This window comes from Austrofundulus limnaeus, unplaced genomic scaffold (assembly GCF_001266775.1).
Source record: "Austrofundulus limnaeus strain Quisiro unplaced genomic scaffold, Austrofundulus_limnaeus-1.0 Scaffold40, whole genome shotgun sequence".
Taxonomy (NCBI): Eukaryota; Metazoa; Chordata; class Actinopteri; order Cyprinodontiformes; family Rivulidae; genus Austrofundulus; species Austrofundulus limnaeus.
In genome coordinates this window covers 558,855-580,698 of record NW_013952442.1, presented here as the reverse complement: position 1 = coordinate 580,698, position 21,844 = coordinate 558,855, and the positions used below count along the sequence as shown (strand labels likewise).

At 41.7% G+C, this 21,844-nt stretch overlaps 1 protein-coding gene across 2 annotated transcripts in view; it reads right to left on the bottom strand.

Annotated features, from left to right (window-relative positions):
• Window positions 1–509: 509 nt before the first annotated feature.
• The window catches only part of hmcn2 (hemicentin 2), a gene marked incomplete in the record, with an annotated part of 47,183 nt that continues 25,848 nt past the window's right edge, over window positions 510–21,844 (bottom strand). Inside the window, 52 exon segments of one of the 2 annotated variants that reach the window (XM_014007170.1) lie at window positions 510–1,908; window positions 2,033–2,159; window positions 2,236–2,355; window positions 2,435–2,728; window positions 2,825–2,953; window positions 3,507–3,632; window positions 3,850–3,969; window positions 4,079–4,213; window positions 5,674–5,793; window positions 5,890–5,949; window positions 6,043–6,283; window positions 6,442–6,563; window positions 6,896–7,033; window positions 7,344–7,496; window positions 7,592–7,762; window positions 7,895–7,976; window positions 8,525–8,715; window positions 8,827–8,961; window positions 9,100–9,313; window positions 9,416–9,606; window positions 9,692–9,961; window positions 10,127–10,267; window positions 10,422–10,556; window positions 10,650–10,757; window positions 10,848–11,012; window positions 11,099–11,220; window positions 11,325–11,481; window positions 11,644–11,771; window positions 11,944–12,088; window positions 12,746–12,887; window positions 12,977–13,113; window positions 13,712–13,793; window positions 14,111–14,301; window positions 14,395–14,673; window positions 14,754–14,851; window positions 14,930–15,113; window positions 15,186–15,310; window positions 15,706–15,865; window positions 15,942–16,085; window positions 16,172–16,303; window positions 16,391–16,472; window positions 16,697–16,893; window positions 17,086–17,199; window positions 17,317–17,478; window positions 17,568–17,664; window positions 17,762–17,949; window positions 18,025–18,138; window positions 18,246–18,458; window positions 18,573–18,723; window positions 20,072–20,214; window positions 20,310–20,588; window positions 21,577–21,734. In XM_014007170.1, the coding sequence (XP_013862624.1) occupies window positions 1,530–1,908; window positions 2,033–2,159; window positions 2,236–2,355; window positions 2,435–2,728; window positions 2,825–2,953; window positions 3,507–3,632; window positions 3,850–3,969; window positions 4,079–4,213; window positions 5,674–5,793; window positions 5,890–5,949; window positions 6,043–6,283; window positions 6,442–6,563; window positions 6,896–7,033; window positions 7,344–7,496; window positions 7,592–7,762; window positions 7,895–7,976; window positions 8,525–8,715; window positions 8,827–8,961; window positions 9,100–9,313; window positions 9,416–9,606; window positions 9,692–9,961; window positions 10,127–10,267; window positions 10,422–10,556; window positions 10,650–10,757; window positions 10,848–11,012; window positions 11,099–11,220; window positions 11,325–11,481; window positions 11,644–11,771; window positions 11,944–12,088; window positions 12,746–12,887; window positions 12,977–13,113; window positions 13,712–13,793; window positions 14,111–14,301; window positions 14,395–14,673; window positions 14,754–14,851; window positions 14,930–15,113; window positions 15,186–15,310; window positions 15,706–15,865; window positions 15,942–16,085; window positions 16,172–16,303; window positions 16,391–16,472; window positions 16,697–16,893; window positions 17,086–17,199; window positions 17,317–17,478; window positions 17,568–17,664; window positions 17,762–17,949; window positions 18,025–18,138; window positions 18,246–18,458; window positions 18,573–18,723; window positions 20,072–20,214; window positions 20,310–20,588; window positions 21,577–21,734 (8,191 nt within the window). 2 annotated transcript variants of the gene reach the window in all.

Here is a 21,844-nt window from a genome sequence, read left to right as displayed (position 1 = left end):
CAGGAACAGGAACGAGTGGACAGTGTCCAGGTGATACATAATCAGTATTCCACAACAACTTTAATATACTGAGGGAGTCCTGAAAATGAAAATGTAATTCACATGTTAATCAGGTCTAAGTCAGACTAAAATTCTTCTAGTAATTTTGTGTGTGACTTGTAGCAAAGAACTGAAGATACTGTTGGACCACAGGGTGGCTCATCATCGTCTTTAGACACTTATAGTTTTATTCTGTACATATCCAAATAATTTACCCAAAAAAGACATGCAGTAGGAAAGAGGTTTTTATAAGTCCACTGAAGGTCTGTTTTAAAATGGGCTGTCACAGATATTATTCAAACAGCAGATTTTTTTCCCTTTAGGCGAGGGGCGATGAGTTGTAGATGTGCTCCCATTTTGGCTAATAAATACATCAGAGTTGATCACCAGCTGTGAGATGAGCTTACAAAATGTTAGGCTGCAGAAAGATACACAGGAGGAATAAAAAAAGAGAACAAGAAACAAAAACAAACGTTTTGTCCATTTTATTTGTACAAAATTCATAAAGTATCGAAGCATATTTCCTTAATCTTGGATTAAAACTTTTCCCAACATTTTGGGCATTTCATGGCTTCCTTCTCAGATTTGTATAATTTACAGCACAATTTATCACTTAACCAGAGTGTTGAGTATCATTGAATGGAGAATGTTTGTAGCCATCTTCATTTACACCAAGTTTGTTCCAACTTAACAGTTTTATGAAAAAACAAAAGGATTTTAGTTTTATTTTAAACACCAGCACCAATGACACAAATACATTCAATATAGCACCTTTGACAACTGATTTGACAAAAAACATTTTAAAAGAATACAAAAAAAATACTTAGACTTGAAATATGCAGCTATAAGTCACTGTCATCACATGCCAATACTCAACCAGTAGAGCCATGTTAATTCAAACCCCCCATTAACACAGGGTTGTTTAAACAGTGGTGATTCCAAATGTCTTCAATAAATAAAAGGAGGAACAAACAATTGTATAGCTGTGGAAAGGTTTACAGTTCACTTTTAATTCCAACTGCAGAACTCAAAATTAGAGATTCAGCATTTGGATCAAATGCAAAAAATGAAAAATAAAAAAAGTCTGATTGTGGAGCATTTGTGTCAAAAAGCCTGTATTTCTGTTAAAGTTATTGATCTACACTAAAGGTTTTTAGTGCTTGGTTTCCATTGCATTTCTGCTAAGCTGCATTTTCCAACGTGAATTTAAAAAGCACACTTGGCATTCCTTTTCCTAAGAAGCAAATGGAAAATTTATCAGTTCAGATGTTACAACTGGATGCTCAGTTTTGTGATCAAATGAAGTGATCCCACTGATGGCAACATTAAAATAAGGTCTTTTTATCTTTACAGTACCATCTTCCACTAAGACATTTACTCAAAAATGGGTGAAAAGTCATAGTTTCTTTGTGTAGTCCGATTAGTCTTGTAAAGGACAGGAATCCAAAGGCCACAGAAGGATTGAGTTTTGTGTAAAGCAGTCTGTCAGATCAGTAGGGGTATTCTGAGATGGAGATATAGATGATGAAGATGCTCTGGTATGTAATACGACCCTGTAGTGAGATGGTGGTGGCCTGCACTTTGAGCCGTACAAGTCCTGGCCTCTCCAGAACTTGCAGGGTAAAGATTATCCCCCTGCCAGCCTCGTCTTTGATGCTGAACACCCGTCCTATCATGCCCGTTACTGGTTCTTGCTCAAGTATTGTGAAGGATGTACGCTTTTGCAGGACTCCTGTCTCAGAGAATGCAGATAGTCGTATCACGTTGTAGTTAGCTGGTATGCCAGAAGGAAGTGTGAGCAGCTTGTACTGCAGGACCAGAGGAGAGCCTCCGGTGGGACAGTCCTGGGAGCACTGCCTATAGCACGTCCTTTGGAGCAGAGCAGGAAAGAAAAAATATCAACTTCACAAAAAATACAAGCAGCCTTTGATCAATTACTGCTTCACTAATGTCTTTAAACTTTGTATAAGTAGACTTAAGTCATGTATTTTACCCAGGACTTCTTCCACTTTGGTAGGTTGCTGGACATGGTGTGTCTAGACACTGGTACCCTCCTCTGGTATTAAAGCACATCTGGTTGTGTTCACACTGAATTCCTTGCTCGACACACTCATCAATGTCTGTTGTTAAAGGGGGAAAAAAATCATCCGTAAACGGAGGATTAAAGTTGTATTATTCACAGACTGAGAGTTCTACCTTTGCAGCTTCTGCCGTTGGATAGTAGCTGGTATCCTGAGGGGCACAGACACTTAAAACTGCCAATGGTGTTTCTGCATTCATGTTGGCATGGCTTCCTGAGCAAACACTCATCCACATCTGTACAGGAAAATAATGCAGTAACATTCTACTGAGAACACATTCCGAAGCTTTAACTGAATTTGGATCAAAAACTCACCGACACACATGCCGTCTCTGTTGGTGTAGCCCACAGGACAGCTCTGTCTGGTAACCCGAGACGCTCCGCTGGAACGAGAGAGGATCGGCCTGCCGAGCGACGACACCAGCTGTGGGCGGAGTCTTGTCCTGACCCTAGTCCCATTGAAGAAGGTCTGCCCCCTCTCTAGCCCTGCGCAGGAGCGCCCGTCCCCAAGCAGCACCGTCCCCGGGGGGCACAGGCACCGGAAGCTGCCGGGCACATTACGGCACTGGTGAGCGCAGGGGTTTGGTGTTTGCTGACATTCATCAACATCTGAAATGTAAAATGAGATTCAGGTTACATGTTATGTGCGTTCCTATTTGCGAGATATTGAAGTGGTCTATAAAACAAACTAAACTGATCACCTACCCAAACATGGAAGTCCCACTCCCTGGGATCTGTACCCTCTGGGACAAACACAACCGTATCCTCCCACTGTGTTCTGACAGATCTGAGAGTAGCGACACAAGTGGCTGCCATCCTGGCACTCATCGATATCTAAAAAAATATAATGACAAAAATGACATTTCTTAAGAAATCTATTAATTTTAACATTGATTATATATTTCTTGTAGTGCTCATAATCATTATTCATTAAAAACTAAAATGTTTTACTTAAATTTTAGAAATTAGGTAATTTGTAAAAATAAGGCTATGATTTTAGTTCTGCTAGAAAAAAAATTGGTTCTAAAAACTATCTGGTAGGGGGAATTTCTTTTTCCTCTTCATAATTTTATCTTTGCATTAAAATTAAGTAACTTTTTGTTTAGATTAGATCAGTTTGCAAGACAGGCAGCAGCTTTGTCTTGTGCCCTAACAATCCTATATAACATATGAAATATTAGTGGTTAATAGCATCAGTCTTGTCACTGGTTATAGTATGTGAACAATTCAGCTCATTGACTAGCTGGGATAAACCAACCCTCCTCTCTTTCTTGATTTTTTTGCAGTAGTACATGTAGAATGGAAAGTTTTATGTTTCCTGTAATGCTAAATTAAACAAAGACTAAATATTGAAAGTGGATGAAAGTGGACTATGACGGTCACTGACCCACACAGGCTCCGTTCTCTCCTGTGGTCATTCCAGCTGGGCAACTGTCAAAACACTGGTATCCTCCATCTGTGTTGCGACACTGCTGGTGAGCAGGACATACGTTCCTCATGCACTCGTTGATGTCTGCGAAAGTGAAAACATTACAGCTGGGTTGTTAAAATAATAATAATTTTGAGGAGACAGTGCTGACTATCACTTATAAATTCTGCCCAGCATGTTTTAATGCCTAGTTTAATTTTTACCACAGTACTGTATAAATCTACTGTAGCAAGTACAATTTCCTGTGACTACTTTTAAACACAGTGCAACCTTTGAAATGTAAAAGAGCGAGCTGACTGACCGATGCAGCGATGCCCTGACAGCTGGTATCCAGGGTGGCAGATACAGCGGAAGGAACCGAGAGTGTTGAGACACTGATGCTGGCATGGAGAGATGGTAGACTCCTGGCACTCATCCACATCTGCAAGACAAATTTGGCACACAGGATGTCAGTAGTTTCTGTGCAAAACACTTGCCAGAATGGTGTGGTTAAATGAGAGATGTATTTTAATAGATTCCTTGTGATTTACCTTCACAACTGGTTCCTGTGATGCTGGGCTTAAACCCTGAGCCACACCTGGCCTGGCAGCGGTACGTACCCACTGTGTTTATACACTGCTGGTGGAAATGGCACATGTGGGAGCCTTGGGAGCATTCATCTATATCTGAACAGTACATGTAAAGTAATGCAGGAGTATGAGATTAAAGACAAAATGTGAAATATTAGTTTATATACGATTAATAGTATGGGTATGCTGATCCCAGTTTTTCTCAAACTGAGTTTGACTACATCAGTTGGAGTACTTACCGACACTGAGTACTTACTGACTTAGAACGTAGTGACTTTAAAAACACATTTATTTAGCACAAGGTATCACCTTCCTTTTAGACCTACAGCCAGTCTGACTGTATCTAATCAAGTATACAGCACGATGGTCCATGTACTTTTTGGTCATTCAGTTTTATATATATATATATACAGTATATATATATACAGCATTCTAGGACGAGAACAACTGGACATGAAGGCCTCCACCTCTGTTTAATGGTGGACAGGTTTTCTTCACAAAAATGGCTTCTTTACTCCTCTCTCAAACAAACGTTCCTCTATCAAGGATGAGAACATCTTCATCCCTGAAAGAGTGACCGCTGGCATGTAGATGAGTGTAAACTGCAGAGTCCTGACCCGACGAAGTAGCTCGTCTGTGCTTTCACTGAAGAAGAACCCATCCAGAGGACCTACTTATCTTTTCTTTTTGATTTTTTTCTTCCTGGATTACTGAGATGCATCAGGAAAAATATTATTTTTTTTATTTTATGTTCCAAAACGGAAAAACTGTCTGTAGTTTTTTTTTTTTTTTTTTTTTGTCAAACCGAAACCACACCACTGTCATCAAGACAACTTAGTGCTGACTTGTGGAACCCGCTGTGGTTCCAAGTTCCTCATCATGGACCTCTTGGAGAAAGGCTTAATGTGCTAAAATCTCCAAAAGCTCCAGGGAACCGTATGAATCATCAGTGATATATAAACAATCAGCTGACACCTGTCAAAGAAATGTAAAACTAGTCCGCTAGTGTTTTTTATTGCAATTGCCAGGTTAGATAGAGAGTAAAATGTGTTTGTTAATCCTATTATCAGACCATTTAAAGTAGAACATGTTCATTTTTTAAAGAAATTAGCTAAACTAGCTACACAATAGTAAACAATACAATATAAAATGAAAATAGAATAACCATGTTTTTTTTTCAGTATTTTTAAAATGAAAAAAACTTTTTTTGTTGTTTATGAGTATCTATTTTTAAAACGAAAACTGAATGACCAAAATGTACATGGACACACATGATATACTGTATACTGCTGCAAAATTTAAAAACCGATAAGAGATTCTTTCCACTTGTATATGTTTTTTAAACATGTAACTGACTACATTTTCACTTGAAATTTAAACTGTAACACATTTAATGAAGTATCAACACCAATATCCCACTCTCAGTACTGGTATTCATATCGGTTCAAGGTATCAGAGCATTTTGTATGAGTTCAAGTATTTGTAAAAATACTAGTGGTATAGGGCCCCTAATTAACAGCCACAAAAACCTTCAGTCAGTTATTTCATTGGCTCACCGTGGCATGTGTTGGTCTCTGTAGAAATGGAGAAGCCAGAGGGGCAGGCGCAGGTAAAGCCCCCCATGATGTTGTTACATGAATGAGAGCAGGGGGACTGCAGAGCACACTCATCTTCATCTAATAGAAACACATTTTATTATGGTAACAAATCAGTGGCACAGAGACAAGTATTCAAATAAAACAAATGAGGCATTAATGAGGAAAACAACATACCAGCACAGTAGGAGGTTGTGTCAAGAACAAAACCTTTTGGACACGTGTCTTCAAAACCATCTGCAGTCAGAATTCATCCACTGTTAGCTTTGGCAACAGTTAGAAATCCATTTAATAATGTTTGTGATGTTACTTGATGTTAAAGGTTCTGACCTGGTATGAGAAGAGCTGTGGTGATGTGGAAATCCAAAGTTAGCATAAACATGTTGTAGACACTATTCATCCTGGAGACTTTGAGCAGCTGGAGAACAGGTCCTTGACGCTCCTCCTGACCCTCATAAATAATGGTGTGGTTACAGCGCAGCACCATGGGCCTTCCTCCTCTCTGGTGGGTCTGTGATGACCATGAGTACAGCTGCCCTTGGCCGGTCTGAACGTATGACTCATCAAAATCCTGTGGGACAGAGGCAAAAAAAAAATCTGGTCAGATGGATTTGAAAAGTATCTGAAGCATGGCAGGATTAAATTCTCCAGAGTGATGTATCCAGAAGTCAAGATACTGTGTAACTGGAAGTCCTTAAACACACACTGTGGTCACTTCAGCAAACACACCTGGAGGCTGAGATGAGATGACAATAAGGATGGCGGTACAAATCCATTTATTACAATATCAATTAGCAGAACTCCCTCAGAATCCAGTCCTCTGGCAACGTGGGTCAAGCGAAGGGTTTCGCCTGTGAGAAGCAGTAATAAAACAAAAAAAAACACTGTGCAAAAGTGTACACAGTTTGGGTAGCGAGTGCTGCCACCTGCTGGCTATTTTTTAATACTTTAAAAAAATCACTACTGTTTTAAACACAAACTATAGTTTAAACAACATTTATATGAAGAGACAAATGATATATAAGGGAAAAAACATGACAAAGACAAATGAATAATTCACCAAGCAGTCTAATATTACTTTAAATAGATATATTAAATAAATCAGAGGTTTGAAATAATAAATGGTAAATACATAGAGCTCATGTTTATTAATGTGTAAAAATTGATGCGCCTTAAATCTTACCAGTCTCAAAGTCCAGCTGAGACTCCTGTCTGAACTGACCCTGCGTGAAGGAGAAGCCATTTCTGGTGGCTTCGCTCTGAAGCACAGTGGTCCAATAAATGGGAGTGAACACAGACACCAAAACCCGTAACAGGGGACCTGTAAGAGGAAATCATCAGCTCTTGGACTCTTACAGAACCATAGAGAGAAACTAGTGGACTGTCTTCATACCAGAATCACAGACGTGTGTATTATACAGCTTTACTATTTATTTGTCTGTTAAAGTCCACATCTTATGGATAACCTAAATCGACTGAAAAATTACTAACATAATTTTATTTCAAAACTTAGTTTATATTTAGGATAGAATTATGCTTCTGGTACAACTAAATCAGTATGGATTCCAGCATACCTTGAAGAAAATACGCCCTTGGAAAAAGTTTTTCAGTGTTTTCATCCTCAGACTCACCCACAGAGGGAGGCATGTTGTCCAGGTGTGCGTATAGAGTGCTGCTGCCCTCCTCTGTATTGTCTGTAATATTGGCTTCCAGGTAGGAAACACCAAACTCTCTCTCATTCACCATCCCTATCAGGCTGCCTCTGGTCTTACGTGGAACGTCACCTGTCACAAACAGAAAAAAAATAACCATCAAAAATTTCAAATGATTTTCAAACTACTATTTCAATGGGTAGAAAAAAAGTGGAAATAAGTCCTACCTGGACACAAACCAGCCTGACATTTTCTGGAGTCAATACTTGGACCACTGCAGGAGCGTCCACCATTTGCTGGTTTTGGATTGTTGCAGGACCTGATTCGTTCTTGAAAACCTGGTCCACACGTGCTGCTACATGGACCCCACTCCTCCCAGGTAGAGTAACCCCCATTAACTAAGACAAGGACAAAGGGGTTGGTTGAGAGAAAGAACTGAGAACTGTCGTCAAATGAAAACAAAACACAACAATTAATAATGTATGTTACAGTTCATCATTTCATTTAAGTGTCATACCAGCAGAACTCACTCTGAACCTTGAGATTAATGGTCCTCTCAGCTGTTCCAGCCTCACTTTTAGCCACACACTGATACTCTCCTTCATCCTGAGCCTGTAGATCAGAACATAGCTGTAATGCTATGATAAACCTTCAGGGCAAACCCCCTCTTTCAACCACCTTTTTTTCTTAACAAAGAAAGAAAACACCAAAGAAAAAAGTTGACATTTTCCATGCGACTGCTTATTTGGTTCTATTGAAACTGTCATGATAGACATGATTCAGCCAGAAAGGGTAAATTTAACTTTAGAGGGCTCTGTGGGAAGGACAGTCATCCATCTGTGAGAAAGCCTCAGCTGCAGGCTGTGCAATTACAGCAGCAGATACAGAGCCTAACGAGGTTACAGGCGAAGGAGGGAGAGGCTGAGAACACGCAGCTCTGCTCTGTTCTCCTCTCTGTTGCTAATGCTGATAGCCTCTGTGGCTGAACTGAATCTGATTTGGGTGGAGGCATGACAGTGCAGGACAGTCACGCATTATTTCTCTATTCAAGGTGACAGCAGATCAAGCTGGGGAAAGCATAAAATAACCAGCTTCATTGTTCTCCACAACATGAACGATTTGCTGCAGTTTAAGCAGTGTGATGAAGGAAACATATTTACAGTGATGCTGTAAATGACCAAGGATCCGTTGTGGAGGGTTTGCATGCGAAGAAGGCGCTGTAAGGGTTTCCCGTCTCTGAGCCAGTGCAGAACGGGGCTGGGGTCCCCGTGGACGGGACAGTCGAGCATTGCAGAGCCACCCTGGATGACCGTCTGAGACGTGTGGGCTTCACCCTTCAACACTGGAGGCTCTGGAGGTCCACAAGATATAGATTTATTGATTTATAGTATGATATGAATAAATGAGATGTGGCATCTCGTTATGAGTAAATAAAAGGAAATCCTATAGAAAAAAAGCTCACCTCTGATCCGAACAAAGGAGAGCGCCCGAATGGAGCCCACACTGTTTTCTGCTAGGCACACGTAGGTCCCAGCGTCACTCACAGTTACATTCTCAATGATGACTGAGCTCCTGCCTGCTTCATCTACAGCTGCTCCTGGAACAGTTTCATTCAATGCTGTCAGCTGGATCAGTGTACAATATGCAGTTTTATTTAGAAATACTGTCAAAATTAAAATGTTAAAAAGAAAATGTGCTGTACAGGCTCTGAGCTGGAAATACTGGAACACAATACCTTTAAAGGGTCTGTTATTGACAGTCCAGGCGATGGAGGGAGGAGGAGTTCCCTGAGCGTGGCAGGATAAGGCCAGGCTCTGCCCTTTGTTAAGGGTTACATCACCCGGCAGCTCTTTGAAGGCAGGCCTTGTGTTGATTGACAGGCGGACGTCTCGCCTCACAGAACCTGCGGGGTTTGTGGCTACACACGTGAAAACACCGGCATCTCCTGTCTGTGTGAAGAAACGTAGAACTTGTCAAAATTGATTCCCCCAGCAAACAACTTAACATCAGATGTGGTTCTGATAAATAATACAGAGAATATATCGACTGACCTCAGCTCTCTCTATAATCAACTCCCCGGATCGCAGGACTGAGAATTTGCCGGGGAAGTTGGGCACGAGGACGCCGTCTTTCTCCCATGACACTCTGGGTTCTGGGGAACCCTGGGCTGCGCAAGGCAGAAGTGCCTGAAAACCCTGGATGACTGACAGCTCCGTCTGTGCAGGGGGGATCATGGGTGGCACTGAAAGGCAAACAAAAACAAATCGGCTACATGAATTTGTAATTGTGCCAACACAACGTGAAGTGGAGTTAAAGCCTTCTATCACCTTGAACAAGCAGTCTCATATCATGGCTGGTTCTTCCCGCCACGTTTTTGGCTGTACACGTGTAAAGTCCTGTGTCGCTGCGCTGCGTAGAAGTGATAGTCAGAGTTCCGTTGGCAAAGAGACGTATACGAGCCCCATCAATCAATGGCCTTCTATCTTTATGCCAAGTAACTTCAGGTTGTGGCTGCCCATCAGCCACGCACTCCAGACTGACTGGCTGACCTAAGACAGCAGTGTACTCAACACGAGGCACACTCAACACAGGTGGAACTGGGAAAAAAAAATAAACACAGTTGGTGAGCTAAATATCAATTTGGGAACTGTTTATTGAAATAATGGAATACTGGAATATTTATTTGCACTGGGGAAGTACAGTAAAACTACAAGAAATAACAAGTCACTACTTCCATCTGTGAAATCAAAAATCAACTTTACCTTGAAGGACTAGTTTGGTTTTTGCTACAGTCACACCGGCCTCATTCTTCGCCAGGCACTGGTAGGTTCCTGCATCGCCGAGTGTTACGCGCGAGAACTTCAGAGCTCCGTTTGAGAGCACGGCCAGCCGGTGACCTGCAGCTGTCACATGATCAGACAGTGAGAACTAATGGGTGCTTATTTCATGAAACCTGCTTCAGCATGACACATTTTTATGACAGTGACAGACACTGCTGTCAAACAATACATCAGAATTTTTTTTTTTTTTCAGAAAAATGGGTGTAGTGCATGATACCTGCTGCTATTGGAATTCCCTCTCTCTGCCAGGTGATTGATGGTCTTGGGAAGCCTTGGACCTCACAGGGAAGCACAGTTCCATGATGCAACACTACTTGTACTTCCTCTGCCATCGGTCTGATCTCTGGTGGCTCTTCATTGCCAAAACAAACGCATGATTTGGGGTTGCACACTTACAGTGTATCATGTTTGCACCCTGACCGACAGTGGGTCCTATAGAACCTACCTTGTACTGTGACGGAGATGTGTTTGTGAGCCACTCCGGCTGGGTTACGAGCTGAGCATGTGTATCTGCCAGCATGACTCGGCAAAGCAGCCGTGATCTCCAGCACCCCTGTATTCCAAATGTCCAAAAACAGCTTAACAACACTTACAGTGTGAGGAGCTATAAAACCTGAACCCATCCTTAGATTAACCATCTTACCAGTAGGAAGAACACGATAACTCCCTCCTCTCGTGCTCAGCTTAGCTCCATTTTTGGTCCAAGTGATGGTGGGCTGAGGGCGTCCGTGTACGTGACAAGGCAGCACGGCAGAGGACATTTTCACAGCTTTAACTGCTGTGACATCATCCTCAATAGAAGGCGGCACTACAGAAGAACAAACCAATATTAGATTTCAGACAACTGAATTGCATTTTGCGTCCTGGTTATGGTGCATAACTCCAAATCATTACCTTGCAGGATAACTTCGATTACCCTGCGCTCCTCTCCAGCATCATTGACTGCCGTGCATTCAAAATAGCCTTCATCCTCAGTGGATGGAGACAAAAGAACAAGAGACCCCGAAGATAATAACCTGGATGAGTGACCAAGGAGAATGAGCTTCAGTATTTATAGCTGTGTGAGTTGTACTGTGGATTTATTGTGTATTTAAAAAGAGTACAGCCACATTTTTTTTACCTGTACGCACTAGCAGGCTGGCTTATATCAACTGGGGTTCCATTCCTCTTCCAGGATACTTTAGGTGTGGGTGCACCTGTTGTCTCACAGCTCAACACAGCTCTAAGTCCAGTGGTTGCTGTCACATTGAATGGACCTGGACCAATCGAAGGGGCCACTAATAAATAAAAAAAAAGAGCATTAGAATAACCTACGGGTTCAGCACAGTTCAAGTAGTTTACATTTAAGCTTGAAGCTTGAAAGTACAAGAAAACACATCCTTCAATTTTATATATTATAAAAGTAGCATATTCTCAACAAAACATTATGCTGTTTTTACCAAACACATGAAGCTCCAACCCTCTGTGATCGGAGCCAGCCTGGTTGGACACGGTGCAGTAGTAACGACCCGCATCATTCAGCTGAGTCTTGTGAATCTGCAAGGAGCCCTCTGACAACCTTGTGTACCTGAAGTTAAAAGGTAAACAATTATTATGCTTAACTTGTGTATATAATATAATATAATATAATATATATATATATATATATATATATATATATACACATATATGTATATATAAATAATCGGCAAGTATAAAGCATGCTATGAAAGATGTCTTACAATTATCTTAGAACATACTTATTATTATTTCTAGGCAGAGGGAAGCCATCTTTCCTCCACATGACTGTGGGTGAGGCGTCGCCTTCAACTTCACAGGGTAAAACTGCATCCTGACCAACATGAACAGTTACTGTGGAGGTACTCTCCTTTATGACTGGTGGCACTGGAAATACAACAGCAAACTTGTTTTATAACCCAGGTTTTGCAGTCAAAACTGTTTTCACAATCTTTTGTTCTGTAATCCAAAAGTATTCATGTTGTCTCATAACTTGAATCATTTGCAGAAATTCAACTATACAGGTTCGTTCTTAGGTTCTTTGTTTGGCAAAACAACCCCAGTTTTTTCACGTCATGGACCCAAACAGGTTATTATCAAAAAATGATTAGGTAGTTAATTACTTGTAGCTCATTTTAAACTTCATATTTGACACTTACATGAAAGTAAGATATAGCATTATTTAGGCTTAAATAATACATACTGAATTGATTTAAAATAAAAACTGTGTTAAAACAAAGTTACAAAACACAAAGTATGTTTCCTCCCCTCCTGCCTTACAACCACAAAATAAAACCCGCCCAATATTTTTTAGATGACAGTGGCTTTCTTTTAACTTTTATTTCTTCACTCTATAATCATCCACTCTTTATAAAATTTCCTTTTAAATACGAACCAGATGCATCAGAAAATAAAACAAAAAAACCATCACAGATCTTCTCAAATGCACAATTTGAGAACAATTTAAGTTATAATGGGCAAAAACAATTCACACTTCAGTTACTTTTAATTGTTTTAAACATCTAGTCTTGAATTTCTACTTACAGAGAATCTCCACTGTGAAGAAGAGATTTGTGCTTCCAGCCATGTTAGTAACCACGCAGCTGTACTGGCCGCTGTCCTCAGGCTGGACTTCCTGGATCTCCAGGTACTGACCTCCCGCCAGTCGCTGGATACGCCCACCCAGCTAATTTAACAGGAGAGGAGGAAAACACAATGTGTGGGTCACAGGAGCTCGATATTTGTAGAAGAGTTAGCGCAGTGTCTTTTTTGTACCTGCAGTTTGGCCTTATCCTTGTACCACTCTATATCAGGAGGGGGGTCACTGTCAGCCAAGCACTCTAATGTCAGGTGTCCATTAACTGGCACAGTCACTGTTTTCACATCACCAGAGCCGAACAATGTTGGCGGCACTGAAATACAAACACAGATTATTGAGCTCACTGAAACAAATCAGTCAAAGCATCCATAATAATTTATGACAAAAAAAAATCATAAAAGAGACAGATTATGGCATATTTAAAGAATAAGTGTTCACATTAAATAAATGCAAGCTTAGCTTTCTAATCAGTGCAGAAACAGATAAGATGTGCTGAAAGAATGAGTCTGCTGGTTAGTAATAAAGCAAAGAAGCTGGATAATTGTGTTTTTGGCAGCTTCGCTAAAAGCATTAATCTTTGCAGTTTATAGTTCTGAACATTACGTGTAATCCCATTTATAAAAGCATCATTTATTGTTGTACAAGAATTAAATTGAATTAATGGACACTGCTTAGAGTATAATAAATCCAGGCTGGGTAATTAATCATATGTGAATATTCTCCGAGTCTGTTGCATTCTGCAGCAACACAGATAAATGTTGTAAATGTCTGTTTTAAAAGAGATTCTTCCCAATGTGGACAAATCTGTATTCACTGAGTCCCAGGTGCAAGTAAATAAGGAGCTTAAGGAAAAGGGAGGACGTGATATTTATTTTCAGAGTTGACGACTCCGAAGAGAACAGCTGTGTCACCTTGGACTCGAACCCAGTGGCTTTTTCCATCCTCTCCAGCGAGGCTGCTGGCCAAGCAGGTGTACAGACCCGCATCGTCCACCTTCAAACAGAGGGAATTAATCAGTTCTGTTTTATCCTGGAATGATGCTGCCAAAGCTCTGACCTCTAGTTACCATCAAAATGTTTACTTATTGAGATGTTCTAACATTACATTATTTATTTAGCTATTTTTTCCTCTAAAAAAAGGAATTCAAATTTTAACAACTTATTTTACAGAACTGTTTTTCAGATGAAGGACTTTTATTTTTTTAAGGACAAACTCATTCCACAGTTCTAAAATTCTACCAAGTTTTATTTTACAATTATTTTCACTGTAGTTAATTGTTTATGTGCCCACTCAGTTAAGCTGTAATGTACCTGAACTTTACTGATCCGAACAAATTGTCCATCCTGCTGAATTATAGCCGTTCCCTCCAGTGGCTGACCATCCTTGAGCCAGCTGAGGGTGGGAGGAGGGACCCCCACAGCGGAGCACTCCAGCTCAAGTGGGCTGTTTATTGCTATGGTCAGCTCTTCAGGAGAGCCGGGGCGGGATATCTTCGGAGGAACTACATCAGGCAGCAGAATGTTTCCGCTCAGTATTTAATGAGTTTACATCGTGACTTTTGGACGGAGAGACGTTCAAATAAACAGTTTTTTACCAAACACGGTGAGGTTAAAGCTCTTAGTGCTGCTTCCAGCCTGGTTACTGGCCACGCAGCTGTAGAGGCCTTCGTCCGAAGGAGCCACGTCTGGCAGTTGCAGCCGCGTCTCCTCGCCATCCAGCAACAGGTTGCGATGAAGAGACAGCGGCTGGCCATCCTTCATCCAGGTCAGTGTGGGAGGAGGAACGCCGCGCGCCTCACAGGTTAACGTCACCAAAGATCCCTGGACGACTGTAACTGGTTCCACCGGTTCCACATTATCCACACCAGGGGGCACTGCAGGCCAAAAACACACGCACTTACTGAAATCTTTGCTGCCTTTTGAAGAGGAAAAAGTGGTTTGGTTTGATTTTTACCTTGAACCTGCACATCGTAGTTGAGCTCAGCCAAACCAGCCTGACTCCGCGCTACACATGTGTAAACTCCAGAATCAGAGAGTTGCACAGGAGCAATCCTACGTTTTAAAGATTAGAAAGACATTATCTACAGAATGTGATTTGTTTAAAAGATGGCTGCAGTGATTTAAACTGACCTGAGTAAAGAGTCACCAGAGAGGAGGCGTGTGCGAGAGGACAGGAGCAGAGGATGGCCATTCTTCAGCCAGCTGATCTGAGGTGGAGGGCTCCCTGCTGTGTGACACTCCAGAGTCACCACGTTGTCCTGTGTGGCCTGCACCTCCCTGGGGGTGGTGGTCTCGCCAGAGATAGAGGGTGGAACTGTGACGAAGCGAGGCGAGTTCAAATAAAGCACTCTTGAACTTAAATCAAGGTAAAATGTTGAACACTAACCTAAAACAACAAGGGTGTAGATTTTGCTTTCCTGTCCAGCTGGGTTGACAGCCAAGCAGGTGTATGTCCCAGAATCCTGAGGACCGAGCCTCGTTAGAGTCAGTGTGCTTCCGTCTGAGGTCACACTGTAGGGATTTAAACACGCTTAATGTTTTAAACATTATTTTCTGTCTAAACCCACCACCACCTGTGAAGCTGAGAATCGTCTTCTCATCATCCCACGATTTTCACACAAACACAGATTTGTTTTCTCTGGCTGATGAAGCTGTGATGACTGTATCCAAACACAAACAGCTGTAAAGCAGCTGCTCTTGGTAGTCCACAGATAATGCAAGAGACTATAAATCATTTTATCGGTATGCTCATTACCCTCCGTGATGATTAGTAGTGTAATTTTACAAAACTTCAGAGAATGCTAATTGATCCTTTATACAGTGTGTATAATAAACCAAGCTTCTTCTGAGAGCAAAATGAAAATGATTATTACTCTAATTGCTTTAAACTCTTGATCCAGACTTACGAGATGCGATGCATGTCCGATCCCTCCAAAGACACTCCATCTTTCAGCCAGCTGAGGCGGGGCACAGGGATTCCGTTTGCTCTGCACTCCAGGTTCAGCTCCTCTCCCATGGGTCCACTTACATCCGATGTTTGGCCAGAGTTCAGGATGGTGGGCGGCACTGGGAGCCACAAAGATTCATTCTTCTATAGGATTTGTGTAGACAAAGTTTAACGGATGAGGAGACAGGTCTTTACCTTGCACCACGAGGGTGTAGTCCTTCTGTGTTTGTCCCTCGCTGTTCTTGGCCACACATGTGTATGTCCCAGCATGGGACAAACCGAGAGGCCCCAGCTCCAGCCTGTTCCCTCGGACAGACCACTGCCACTGCAAACTGCTCTCTGGGGAAGGACATCTGCCTCTTTTACCTATCGTCCATGACACAACCCAACTTTTACAATTTCCTACAACACTGCCTTCCACTTACCTATAGGAGTTCCATCTTTGAGCCAGGTAATGCTGGGGACAGGTACTCCTGTGGCCTCGCACACTAGAGCCACATGGGTACCCAGGGTGTAATTTAGAATCTCCCTCAGAGGCCCATCAAGCTTTGGTAGAACTGTGAGAATATGTCTGCTATAAGCCCAAACAACTATTCATGGATGGTTCTTTAGAATGTTAACATGCACGGCAGAGGTAGTCATACCATGAATCATCAGCCTGAATGTCCTGTCCACCTGTCCAGCCACATTGGACACTTTGCAAGTGTATGTGCCACCATCTGTTGTCTATTAACCAGAGAGAAAAGGCTGTGGTGATGTAGCCAAACCATGGTGTCATTCAGATAAATAATTATGACACACATGCCATAAATTTAAATGTGCACATGTCTGACAGTAAACACTGACAATCTGTTTAAAAAGATGTTGCTGAAAGCCAATAGAGAGATAAACAACATATTTTGTTGTGTTTGCTGTGGGACACGAGGATGAAGTAATGAATTTATCCCGACCTGAATGCCCATGATCTCCAGCTGGTGGCGATCTATCCTCAGCCTGTTCCCTGAAGCCAGTTGCAGCCCATTCTTGTACCATGTGACCTCTGGCTCAGGAACACCTTGGGCTTCACAACTCAAGATGACGGATTTACCAACATGAGGGGTCACTGTGTCTGTGTCAACGTCATGCCGGGGCTTCAGGGAGGGTGGGACTGTTGAACAAACACACACACACACACACAAAAAAAGTTTGATTCCTTCAGAATCTGTATGAGTCACTCCTGAACTGTCCTCAATCCCAGCTGGGTTAAAATAAACATCTATTACATGAACAAAGTTTTTCAGATTTGATCATGTGTATATGAAACTGAGTTGTGCAGATGGGTCACCATGGATTTGCTTACCGTAAACACTAAGAAGAATGCTCTTCTGGTCCTGCCCTGCTGAGTTGCTAACTGTGCACACATATTGCCCCGCGTCTTCCAGTCCTGCCCGAGGCAGCTGTAACATCTGGCCACCTTTAATACGAGGTATATATATGTGAAATGCAATATCAGTGTCAGAATTAGATTTTAGGAAAGTAAATGCAACTGATGACTAAATTATTTGGGTATTGCGGTTGACCAGTGACTGACCCGGCAGGATGTGGATGGAGGTGCTGAAATGGAGGAGCTGCCCATCTCTGGTCCATATGATCTCTGGGGGAGGGTACGCTTGGACATCACACAGCAGTGACACCATGTGACCCTCAATGACACTCACCTCCTCCTCCTTTGGTCCAGTTATTCTAGGAGGCACTGAAGAATATAGTTTGGGAGGACTCAAGTCAGTGCATCTTTTATCATTAGAGAGTATTTGATTATATTTACAAGAAGTGGTTCCTTACCTTGGACCATCAAACTGAAATGCTTCTCAACAGTTCCAACCTTATTCTCAGCTACACAAGAATACCCAGCCATGTCTGAAACCTGGATATTGAGCAGCTGAGGATTTGGAATAAAGTGTTATTTCTCCACCCAGAATGTCCTGGGAGGATCTGATTACTCGCTGGTAAAACTCCTGAAGGGATCGGCAGCTAACCTGAAGTCGTGCCCCATCCTCACCGATGCGGTGCTGTGAGTCAGTGTGCACCAGCTGACCGTCTCTCAGCCAGGAGATGACCGGAGCCGGGTGTCCAGTCACGTCACAGTGCAGAACCACAGTGCTGTTGACCACTGCTCCCATCTCCTCCATGAACTCCTCGGATGCTCCCAAAACAACAGGAGGAACTAAACAGGTGAAAAACAGAATAAATATGTTTCTTCACTATTGTTCATGAATAAATACAGCACATGTTTGCTTACTGAGGATCTCCAGTTCAAAATGCATGTGGTCCTCTCCTGCTTCATTCACAGCCTGGCATGTATACCTCCCAGCATCCTCCTGCTGCACCCGAGGGATCTGTAGCACCTGTCCTACTGGCAGAATAAAACCACAAACACGTGGCTGCATCATGATCCGTAAATATGATACAGATGAGCCAAGCTACTGGTTTCAGGTCGAGCCTCAAGGAGTTTCTCCTGACCTGGAAGAAGAGCCACTCCATCAGCAGAGGTTAGTTTTTGTCCGTCCTTGTACCAGCTGAGTTTTGGCGGAGGAATTGCGTTGCTCTCGCAGGACAAGCTGACCGAATGACCGAGGACAACCTCTCGCTTTTCCACCATGTCTTCATTGTCCCCCTCATGTCCCTGACCCCAGGATGCTTCCCTGTTTGTCATGCGTTGGAAGATTGGTGGAACTAGAAAAAAATACGATTCTGATCACTTTCTACCAATCCAGAAAGTTTTTTTAAATCTTTAAAATATCTTATCACAACAACATAATTGTAATGTTCAGAACTAAATAAACACACCTTGAATCGTAATGTGAAAATCTCTCTTGTCCTCTCCTGCAGAGTTGGTGACTACACAAGTGTACTGTCCCTCATGGGACAGCAAAGCATTCTCTATGTGGAGGAGGTGGCCATTCTCCTGAATGTCAGCCGGGTAACTTCCAGTCAACAACTAATCACAGAAAATATTTCAAAATTTGGTGAAATGCCTTTTTATGTATTTTCCAAACACATAGCTCAGTTCTCTACCACAATCAAGTAACTTTGTTACCTTCAGTTGTTATCAAAAACAAATTTGACTTGATATAAATGTCTTGGAATTGGCCTCTGTCTCTTTAAGAACCTTCTACCATTTCAGACACTCCTACTTCAGCACATCCTTACAACAATGCTTTGGATGAGGGGTGCTCTGAGGAGGGGAAGTTTGGCAGCAGTCTAATGGTTCATTCCAGTAGCACTGGGAAGTGGAAATGTTCTTGCTCCCATTTGTAAATTTAAATTGGAATGCTCCCTCCAGCAGTAAATCCTAATCGAACTCTGAGAGTGACTGCGACTACCCCCAGTTTTGATTTCAAGATGGCAGCTCTCATAGCTTTAGAAAGTTAACTCCATACCTTTTATTGTTGTTGTTCTTAATGTTTTGTGCATATTTAATCACTCGTACAAGTAGTGCATTTTCTGTGCATAATGTACATATTAAAACCACTGTTTATTTGCATGAAATACATAGTAAAGCTCTCTTTTTGTCGTTGTTTATATTGTTGTAGTGTTGTAGCTAGGTTAGCGGCAGCAATACTGTCAGCTAACTGGAATGCTGTTTCATGCGGTTTGTTGGGAAATTACGTCACTACCACTTACCATTTACAAGATAGGATATAAATTGAATGCTTCATTTGTACCAGCAAGGCAGCTCCACATGGCTTCCACAAGAGAGTCAAGGATTTCATGCACGAGTGAGTCAAAGCAACACTCTGGGTATGTTTTCGATGACGGAATGACATAACATGATATAAAGTTCAAAAAAGTAAATTTTGCGTATTATAGTACAACAATCTAGGTAAAATTTGTCTGCCTTTTGCAAACATTTGTTATGGTATCATGTTCAATGTTTTTTTTTTTTACTCATCAGCCACATTCTTGAATGTAAGAAAAGGAAATCCATGCAAAATCAGATTCAAATGTGCCTAATTTGAGGTTTGTAATGTAATGTTGCATGCTCACAAATAGAACATCAAAATTTTAAATTACAAGTTGAGCAGAAAATAAACTATATTTTATTGTCACAGATGAGGCCTGTGATGTTTAATTACTGGATTTTTCTTGAATCTGTCTGCTACAATTAACGTGCTTACTCATCGCACAAAATCGGGAATGTGGGGGTGGTTTGTGCAAAGGGGTCTGCAGTTTGTAATTCATGCTGGTTGCCAGTAGAGGATGATAGAGGTAAGCTTTTGATTCATGAAAGTCACAGCTCAATCTTTGAGATTTAGACGCATGATTTATAACTGCAACACACCAACCTGTCCATCTTTGAACCAGTCAACTTTGGGCTCAGGGAAACCTTTGGCCAAACAAGACAAAGTCAAACTCCCATTAATTTTCACTTTCTCCTCATGACCAGCAAATGTGAAGGAGGAAGATTCTCCTTCTATCTGCGGTGGAACTGATGGGAAAGACATAAAAACAAAAAGTAGTGAAACATTAACAAAATTAGTTTCCAGCACTTTTACCCGAGAGTTGTACTGGATAGGTATTTACCCAGAACACTAAGAGAGTAGTGTTTGATGGCTGTGCCGGCTGGATTTGTTGCTCTGCATGTGTAAAGGCCACTGCTGTCTCCCTGTGCTGAGCCCAGCCGCAGAGCCTGCCCTCCGTTGGTGTATGTCAGCTGTGGAGTGGACACGAGGGGCTGGTTGTCCTTTAGCCACGTGATACTGGGTGTAGGTGAGCCCTCAGCATTACAGGGGAGGACTGAAGGGAAACCCAGCACCACTGACACCTCAGAGGTCTCGTTTACACCCTTGATTATGGGGGGAGCTAGAAAAGAGACAACATAATAATGTGTAATAGCCAGCAATTTTAGTGGCCTAAGGTACAGCGTGAATGAGTCCACAGTGGATTGACCTTTTTGTGCAGGAGAGTCTCTAAAACAGAAATGCATCAAGCACTACAGCAGTGAGCAATCAGAGCACACACTCCTGGTGTGACAGAAAGAGTTTCCTTTTTTTAAATATAATATAATGTCCAGATATTAATAACAAACTTTAATTAACTAACATAACATAACCTTCATCAGCACTATACTAGTGCCAAACATCTGCAGTAGTCGACACAAAAATGCTATCTTAAAGCGAAAGTTCAGATCTTTTGAAGTGTGGTTTTATGGAAAAAGTTCAAACAATCAATATCTTACCTGCTGTAGACAGCTGTTTGAACAACTTCAGTGAAAAGTAGTTTAATTCTGGATTGATAAGAGAACTGCTGGTCCAGGTGAGACCAAGACCAAAATGTATTGCTGCTATCTTAAAACAAGTCATTTTAAATCAATTGTGTCTTTTTTTCTTTTTCTTTTTTTTTTTTTTTTGCTTTACACAATTATTCTGGCAGAAATATAATACTCTTACAGGAAGTGCAGCAGGCTGCATCAGAAGTGCTGCAGCTGCCACAGTTTATGCTTTCAAACAACCACAGAAATAACTGTAATAATAAAAACTGATGACAATGTAAAGGTTTATAAAACAGTGTTACATGATGAACAATTGTGTTAGCTTGTCCATTAAGTCAAAATTAAACACTTTTTTCTCTAACCGAAGTTGTTCCAAAAGCCATATAAAACAAGAAAATGTGTTATTGTTTCTGAATTCTTCATAGAAAGCCTTTTAATAAAAACTAAACTACCCCTTCTTCACGCTTTCATTTATTTTATTTTGCTTAAATTAAATAAAGTTTCTCAGCCATATTATAGTAATTACACTGGTTTGGTGCGTGTGTGGTGGGGTATTGTAAGTAAACAAACAGTCGGCACCTTGAACTATAAGTCTGAACTGGCGCATCTGTGTTCCTGCACTGTTCCTGGCCAGACACTGGTAAAGCCCCTGGTCCCTCAGTCTTAATGACTTCACCCTCAACACCTGGCCATCCTCCAGAAACTCCACATGTGGGTCTCCATTACGGGACAGTACCCTGGAGGGTGAAGAAAGGAAGGAATGGATTACATGATCGTGTGTGTGTGTGTGTGTGTGTGTGTGTGTGTGTGTGTGTGTGTGTGTGTGTGTGTGTGTGTGTGTGTGTGT